Raw genomic sequence first — 8816 nt, forward strand, 5'->3', positions numbered from 1 at the left:
CTTAAAGAGCAGCAGTGAACGTGCACCCATAACAGGATCTGGATTAACTTTTATGCTCCGCTTGTTTGAACGCCTCCACCTCTGGCTTTACTCAACAAAAAGCTGCAAATATGCAAAGTAGATTAATTAGTTTCCCAAGGTCAGCTGCACAGAGAACAACTCCATGTGTCAATAAATCAGCTGTATATTAGCTGAAATGTCTCCTGCAAAGGTTTTATTGATATTTTCTCAGGAGTTAACGAGGCTCAGTGTGAGGCTTCATTTGGCCAAAAAATATTTTCTTTAATCCCTTAAAAAAGAAAACTGTAAGGGTTTGAGTTGTTAGGGCTTCTTAGTTCTGGTGGCTTTAACCAGAGAGTGTGCATGCTGCACCTCAGAGTCCTCAGTTCATAAAACTTCCTACAAAACCAACAAAGTCAGCATTCTGAGTCAAAACGAGGCTTATTAGCTCTAACCCCCGGCAGCTCTGTGTTTGTGTCATCAGACAGGATTAGAGTCACACCTGGCTCTAATTTCACCAACATATCGCCTCAGGTTGGAGCTTTCTGAACACAGTTTAATCCAACATTTTGAATTTCTCTCCTCAGACGGCTGATTGTTTCAAGGAGCCGTATTAATGATTCAGACTCTCCTTCGTGTCCTGTGGACGTGTTTCAGTTGTCACCCCTAACATTTTGCACTACAGCATCATTTTAATCAAACTTTCACTTTAAGTTCCAGATTATAAAACGATTATTGATGCATCTGAAGTTGCTGCGGCTATCAGATTTGTGAATAAATACAAAAAGGCAGCTTGTGAGTTTGAACTAAAATACAGAAAGAGAAACATAAACATGGGTTTATATATTTTATGTCTAATAAAAAGTACACAATAACATGTCGAAAAACCTATTTAATCACAGTCAGCTGACAAAACAATTAGCATAGATGCTAACTTAGCATTGAAAACATCAGAGAAAAGCTAACACAGTTAATACGGTGTTTATCACTGGAGACTTAAACACAAATCAGATGTTTCAAAGTCGTTACTAAAGACAGTCGTGTTATGATAACTTTAACTGTTTCTTACAGACGTGTTCAGGGTTCAGGAAAGAAAAAGATGTGAAAATACAGATTTCCTGCAGCAGGTTTTGATTTCTGACGTCTGAAAATCGATTCAGAATCGTGAAACAGATTATAACCCCCACCTGTGCAAACATCTTACCTGCCTGCGTTCATATTCTTCTGAATTTAGATCCTGGTGAAGTTAGATGATAGTTGATATTATTGATCACACATCTGATTGATCAGAGATTTCTACTTCCTGCCGTTTTTTGTTTCAGCTGGTGATGATGGATTTCCTCTAACTTGTGGGGTGACTCAGGGGTTTATCCTTTGTTTTATCAGCTGATAACAGACGTGTGTTTTATTGTATGCCAACGATACTCGAGTTATGATTTACTCTTTGCATTTTCTTTTCAGCTAAATTAGAGTAAAACAGATTTTTAGCACCAATCCATTCTCTGACATCCTTCAGCTCCTGTTTTCTCTGGCTGTTTTGTAAAAACTTGTTATCTTTAACCATCAACTCAGATTTGATAAACATGTTAATAAAAGCAGAATTTGTTCTCCATCATCTTATCATCTATATTTCTTTCTTTTGTGTCATCACACTCGGACTCCTAAGAGTTAAAAAAACGAGGCAACTGGACTTCTTTCCTGTTAGCTGAAGATGTTTCTCTTCTCATCCGAGGAGCTTTTTCAGTTCAGATGAAGAGTTTCCAGAGGGAGAATTAATTTGCATAAAAGGAGCGTCTCACTGTAATTTAAAAGCTCGGAAACTCCACACTTTTCATTAGACTTGAAGAAGCTCCTCGCATAAGAAGAGAAACGTCCTCAGCCAACAGAAAAGAAGTGTTTTTAACCTCTCAGGATTTGCTTGAGCGAGTCTCACCAAGACCCAGTTTCTATCAATTTAAACTTCTTCTAAACAACCAGACTCCTACTTAAAACAGCAAACTTTTAACCCGAGTAATAAACATTCATATGATTTAATCACATTAGTGTTGTAATGTCGTTTACTGCTTTTAAAGTCACACAGATTTTACTGTTTTTAGTGTATTTTATCATTAACCAATAAGCTGCATGGGTAAAAACGATTGATTTTGATCCATTAAATGTGATTAGTAGAAACAAGGTAGTTGTTTCTCCACTTAAATAGTTTATTGAAGTCATGTTTGCTCAAAGTGCATGATGATACTGCCCTCTGCTGGTTAATAAAGCTCATCACAAGTTGAGATGGAGCTTTTTAAAGCCTGACCTCAGTCAACTAATGAACTCCTGCAGGAGCTTCGGTGTTTGCTGCAGCTAAAGTCTCTTCAGTGGTTTTTAAAACAATTCTGCTTCATGTTTTCCTTCCTGTGCATCTGTGGCTGAATGACAGAATGAAAAAAAAAACAATTTAGCTTTGCAACAATTGATTGAACAAAACTGCAGATAATTGCTGCAGGGCACTTTGGGATCAATGCTGTGGCAACATGTTGGAAAGTCTGTGCAGCTGATTGCCTCCATCAGGGCCATTTCCTGGTCCCGCTCGGATCACATCAGATCCTGTGAGCGTGGAGCCCACAGAAAAACATCCCAACTCTTTGCTGCAGGTTGTTGGGAATGTTGCAGAAATGTCAGCCTGAGTGGTTTCAGCTGAGTGGAAATCCTTCAGGGGGCTGGGATGTAAGCTTTCCTGGCGGGACGCAGCATCAGGACCGACTCGCCTGCGATGCTGAGTGATGGTAAGATGATGGTGGTCACAGGGTTTTCTTGAGGAGGTGGAGAAAACCCAGCAGGGTGGTGTTCAGCACAAACCTCTGGTGCTGTCTCTTAATGGTTTCTCTGGTCAGACGGGGGAGGACGGTCTTGTCTCTTCGTCTTATCTGTCAGACAAATTTCTGTTTTTGTGTTTTTATGTGACTCCAACTTGTTTGTGATTTGAAACCTGGAGATTTGATCCAGATTTTGAAGGTATGTGTTTGTTTACTGCTATTTATCTTCTCTTTTAAATAGAAATAAATGAAAAAAAAGAGATTAATGTTTGAGTTGGATTATTGAGAAAGAAAATAAACCTAATTTTTAGATTTATCTCTTTAAATATTGAAGGGTTTTTGTTTGACATTTAAAGTATTTGTATCCAGTTTACAAAGACTTGACAGCTGCTGTGATTTATTTAGTTTTAGTTGTTGATGTAAAGAAGGAGGATGTGGCTTAAAGTGTCGACATAAAGATAGTAAAAATAAAATGACAGATGTTTGATCAGCAGAGGCAGAAGGAAGTGCGGGTCGAGGGGTGGGCTCTGCTGCCACAAACGATGAGACACGATGAAGCTTTTCAGGCTGAAAGTTGACTGGAAATCCTAAACGAACGGATGCAACCAGCATGATGTCACTTTATTGATCTGTGGACTCACATTTCAGGCTCGTTCAGATGTTTTGACTCGAGCCTGGAAGTGATCCGGCTGAAAACTGCAGGAAACCTCAGAGCGAAGAAGATCATGTTGGTTTATCTTATCTTTCAGAATAAATCTAGGCAGATTTAATGAAAGGAAACTCATGAACTCCAAAAAAGGAAAGAATAAACTCATTAGAAACACGTTTACTGAGCTTTCAGGTCAAATAAAAACTAATTTCCTTCATGTTTTTTTTTAATTCTGATCGATTTATATTTGATCTCTGCAGACTTAAACATAAATCAGATTTTTCATTTTAAATACAATCTTAGCAGGAAAACAAGAATCTGCAGAGCTGAATAAGAACCTTCTTTTATGATTCAGTAAATGTCTCCTGGTGGTCCTGACATCTGTCTCCACCTGACTTTAAGAACTCGTCTGAAACATTAAAGTTACAGGAAAAGGAAACTGTTCTCCTCTCTGAGCATCAGGGAGGCTGCTCCAGGTAAAGCTGCTATAATATTGGTCTAAATTTAAAACGAGACACATTTATAATGTTTCTCCTGACTTAATGTTGGCTCTAAAAGGTTTGTGTTTGCAATGATTTCCTTTTTATCTGGAAATATATCCTGATGATAAGCTAAAAATTGATGTCATGAAGTTTTTCTTCTGTTTGAAACAATATTTGCTAGACAACTGCGGCAGAATTTACACAAAAAAAACGTTTCTAAAAACATTAAAACTAGCTCCTTTACCCCCTGCCTTCATTTTGTTGTATTAAATGTAAACTCCAACACACTTTTCTTGAATATTGAATCTGAATCACAAGAAAAAGAACATCTTTATTAAAAAAAAACAATGTTTTAACAACTTCTTGGTGCCATCAGTCTGCACAGATTCCCCATTTCTAAGCATCTTTAATGTTTGTTCACCACCTGAGAGAGATTTAGTTGTCATGTTTCTCCTTTTAATATTGATTAATAACTATATTTATTATTATTTATTAGAGATTTAACATCTGAGTCAAACCTGGAAAATAAATACAGATACATAGAATATTAAAAAATGGAGAAACTTAAAATATTTTTTCATGATTTTTTTTTTAAAACCATGTGGTAAACCTAAACTGTGAAGCGTAAATGAAATGTTTTATATGTTTCCAGTATTGTGGAGGTGGGTAAGAACAGTAAATATCTTACCTGCTGTCGTCTTAAAACGACTCCAACTTCAACACCAGTTTAAACAAAATTTATACCATCATCAGCTCCACAGGACACAGTTATCTATGGAATTCTGTTTATTTTTAAAGGGAGGAGTCCTAAAAAATTAAATGTTTAATTCTGCTAAATATATGTTGATTGGTTCTACTGTTTAAAAGGAAAAAGTAATAATTACTTAAAGCAGTAAATACTTCACGGGTGGTACTGGATTCAGAAGGTTTTTATGTTTTCCTGCTAAAGAGGCCGCGGTGGATCAGCGGTCAGTCACTGAGGCAGCAGGTTTGAGCCCAGGAAGGGCCCCTGAAGCACTTCCTGTCACTCAGGGGTTTTTATTCTTCCACAGACTCACCCAGGAGGTCATGCCAGGCAGCCCAGAGAACATCCCCCTGGGGGAGTGCACCATATCCCAGTCCAGGGATCAGCTGACGCCCCCCAGCCACACGGCCAGCACCGTGTTCTCTCTGTCCCGCAGCGAGTCCGTCTGGACCATGGAGACCCCCCGGGACCGGTGTGAGGTCTTCTGGTTCCCCATCCACTTCATGTCCACGGGGGGCAGCTTCCTGGCCTGCGGCATCATCATCAGCGGCCTGTACTTCGCCGGCCACTGCAGGAAGGTCACCAACATCCTGGGCCCGGCGCTGCTGTCCATCGGCCTGATGGTGTTCGTGGTGGGGGTGGTCCTCATCCCCATCACCAAGGAGAACAGGAAGAGGTCGAGTGTGAAGAAGCCCCTGAGTTACTACAGGCCTCCGGTCTTCAACCTGTGACCGCAGGAAACTCCGGCTTTAACACTGAGTCAGCATTCCCACTCCTGTTTTCCTTTCTTCTCCGACAACGTCCTTCAGCTCCTCGAACCGTTCAGATATCAAAACCTTCGACTTTTTTACTTTACCTTTTATTTCCATTTGTTTTCTTAGTAAAATGAAGAAGTTTTCAAATCCTAAAATCTAGTTTCTGCTCCTTGAAATTAACTTCCTTCCTTTTTAGCCTTTAGCTGCTGTTCTGCTGGTCCGAGCTTCTTCAGGCTCCAGTTTTGGTCATTTTAGTTTTGATCAAGTGTTTCTTCATTTGAGTTTGAGTTTTAGCTGCTGTTTTGCTGACTTTAGTTCTGAATGTTTAACTTTAAGCACTGGGTTTCAGTTCCTCCATCTCTGGGGGCAGAAGCGGCGTTTAGTCCTGAGTTATTCCACGACTCAGCGTTCGCCTCCAGGACTGACGTCGCACTTTTCTGTCTGCATGAAAACATTTGCATCAGAAGAGCTCGATGCCAGCAAAGACTCCTCCGGAGGATTTATGAAAAACTGAAGGTTTTTTTAAAGTTGTGTTTTCATATTTTGTGTCATGAATAATTAAAAACAAAAACCTCATTATTGCCACTTTCTGTTTTTTCTCGTTGCAGCCACTAAGAGCTGTTGAAAGGATATTTAAATCTGAATGAATTCAACCTTGAATCATGCAAATCATGAGGATTTGACTGAAGTGACGTCAGACATCAGATTTAAATGAGATTTAAAACATTCATGGAAGGAAGTTTTAAAGAAGCCCCTGAGAGCAGCTTCCATCAGAACGCTCATGAAATATTAAGTTGTTTCTTTTTCCACTCAAGAGAAAGAAATAAACTCCTAATCACATCTGAGCGGGTTTTATTTAAGGTGGACGGAATCGATTCACATTTTTAAAGAGTTAAGCACTAAAATGACTAACTTTTACAGACTGTGGTAGTAGCTGAGAGTCATGTTAGAGCAACGTGGCGGGCGATATGCATTCTTGCATTCATTTATTTGTGTAAATGCTGAGTCAGCGTCCACGCTGTTGTTTGGCTGTTTATAATTACAAACTAACTTTGTGCTATTCATAGATCAAAACGTTCAGCTCAGCTGGGAGTTTTCTACTTTATGAATTATTTAAAGCCCTGAACGGAACGACTACAGAAACAACTTGTCTGGGGAGGACAGAGGAGCAAGTCGTGGATTAAAAACAAAAAGATTTAAATCAGAGCTGATCAGGACACACATCACAGGTTGTACGTGTGGTAAATGAGTCTTCAAGCAACAAATATTTGCTTATTAATTGTTCATATGTCGGTGTGACGCCTCCTAGTGGCCAAAAGGAGAGCACATGAGGAGAGCAGCTTATAAACGTCCAAACATCATTTTGTATCTTTCAGGAGTAATCTAATATCAGGTATAACAGTAAATAACATAATCCTGCTGAGAATAATCACTGAGTTAATCCAGAATTAATTAATCGTCTCCACGGACCCTGAGAAGATCCCTGTGCTGCACAACTGGCCCATTCCATCTGTGGGCTTCTGCCTGAGGTTCTGCTGGGTACAGGATGACTCTCAGCTACTACCACAGAAACTTTACCTCGGGTTGGTGCTGGAGCCATTTCTGTGTGGACAGAATTAACTGGAAGGGCAGACTGTGCATTCTGCTCTCCAGGTACGAAACAAACTGGGTCCAGAACTCTGAGACTTTAAAACCTGCCTCTTGGACCAGGTAAGAGCTTTTTAGCCCCATGAGGTTGTAAAAAACTCTTTTTAATGTTTATTTCATCCCGAAGGTGGTGTTTTGATCCCTTCTTATTGGCTGAAACAACAAGCAGGAAGTATGATGAGGTCATTTCCTCATCAATAAACTACAAACAAACACAAACAGAAATCCTGTAAGTGGACCTGAGGTACTGATACTTCTGGAACTCTTGCAGGAATAACATCCATTTTCTCACTTTTTTATTTCTGTAACCAAAGATCCTCGTTGCTTCGTGTCTCCGATCATCCTCAGACATTCCCAGTTGGAAATCCAGTCTTTCCACACAACATTCCAGACTTTTCCAGACTTTTCTGGTTTTTCCTCCCATCTATGGATAAAAAACAGAAACAGTTTATTAATAATCCTGGCAGGGTTCAAGTCCTCTTCAATAAAACGTGATGCTGATTTATAAAAATATGTTTCAGAGTTAAATAAATAAACAGCATATGATCAGTAAGGTGTGTCCAGTGGGCAGATAAATGAAATGTTTTAAATCTGATCTTTATTTGAAAACAGCTTGTTTGTTGGAGCTTTGATTTATTTAGGAATTCAGGTAGTTCAGAAAACAAACTGGTGAATAAATTGTTTTTTCCATATTTACAAAAAAAAAGCATTCTCCAAGACTGTATAAAAAGCAGGAAATAACAGAATTAGTTTGTCTGTCCCAGTTTTATTTTTGTTTCTTTCAGATGTGCTGCAGGACAGAAATCCAGGAATACATGTTTAAAAATATAAAATCGAAACAAAATGAAATTTCATTTAAAAAGCTCTCAAGTTTTCTTTTAGATTTAAGGTTGATTTTAAGATAAAATCAGTTTGAGGCTGACAGAAAAGAAAGTGTGGAAAATGTTTGTTTAATTATGGATTTATTGATCATTATTGATTCAGTAAATGATCTGATTATTAATCCTCTTTGAGTCCAGAATTGGGATTTATGAAGAGAGAATTTAACTTTTGGGCCTCTTCTTGCAAAAGCTGCACATGCAAACACAAAAAAATGTTTGGAAAATCTATTTTTGAACTTTTGAACTTTGAAAAGTCCAACATGAGTTTCCCTCCTTGCTGCTGCTGCTGCAGGGAGATTTGACAGGAAAATGAGATGTTAATCCTGGCGGCCTCTCCTGTTTGCATCCTGGAGACCAGCTGATGTGTGTGTGTGTGTGTGTGTGTGTGTTTATCTTGAGGTGGGGGCGTGTCTCTGCAGGTGCGCAGCCTCGTCTCAGGTATAAGGATGAAGCATCCTGCGGCTCCACCAGCCGTCAGGATGAACCCGATCAGCTGCATCGGCAGCTGTCTGCCCATGTTTCTGGTCGCCGTCTTCTTCGACATCGTGGGTCTCGTGGTGCTCTTCGTGGGGATCTTCCGGGACGTGCGCCATGATGGCCGCTTCTACGGAGACTTCCTGATCTACTCCGGCTCCATCATCATCTTCGCCAGCCTGGCCTTCTGGCTCATGTGGTACCTGGGCAACGTGCGGGTGGAGGAGTACGACGAGCTGAGGAAGAGGAGCAGCATCGTGGAGCTGGCCAGGAAACTGTCGGAGAAGCTGAGCCAGAGGATGAAGGGGGAGGAACGCGCCAAATGCGTCGAGGACGAGGAGGACTGGAGCCAGGGGGGCCAGGGGAGCCAGGGGGGCCAGGGGGG

The 8816-nt window shown here is 40.2% G+C and overlaps 1 protein-coding gene across 2 annotated transcripts; it reads left to right on the forward strand.

Annotated features, from left to right (window-relative positions):
* The first annotated feature begins 2574 nt into the window (after nucleotides 1-2574).
* On the forward strand, nucleotides 2575-5993 carry LOC108237742 (phosphoinositide-interacting protein). 2 transcript variants are annotated; one of them, XM_017419369.3, is made up of 2 exons: nucleotides 2575-2768; nucleotides 4982-5993. In XM_017419369.3, exon 2 carries the CDS (start codon nucleotides 4998-5000, stop codon nucleotides 5403-5405), a length of 408 nt encoding a protein of 135 aa, XP_017274858.1. In that variant the 5' UTR covers nucleotides 2575-2768; nucleotides 4982-4997; the 3' UTR covers nucleotides 5406-5993. The 2 variants fall into 2 exon arrangements, with proteins under 2 accessions (XP_017274858.1, XP_017274857.1); XM_017419368.3 differs by lacking the exon at nucleotides 2575-2768 and adding an exon at nucleotides 2884-2997.
* The last annotated feature ends 2823 nt before the right edge of the window (nucleotides 5994-8816 follow it).

This window comes from Kryptolebias marmoratus, linkage group LG12, assembly GCF_001649575.2.
Source record: "Kryptolebias marmoratus isolate JLee-2015 linkage group LG12, ASM164957v2, whole genome shotgun sequence".
Taxonomy (NCBI): Eukaryota; Metazoa; Chordata; class Actinopteri; order Cyprinodontiformes; family Rivulidae; genus Kryptolebias; species Kryptolebias marmoratus.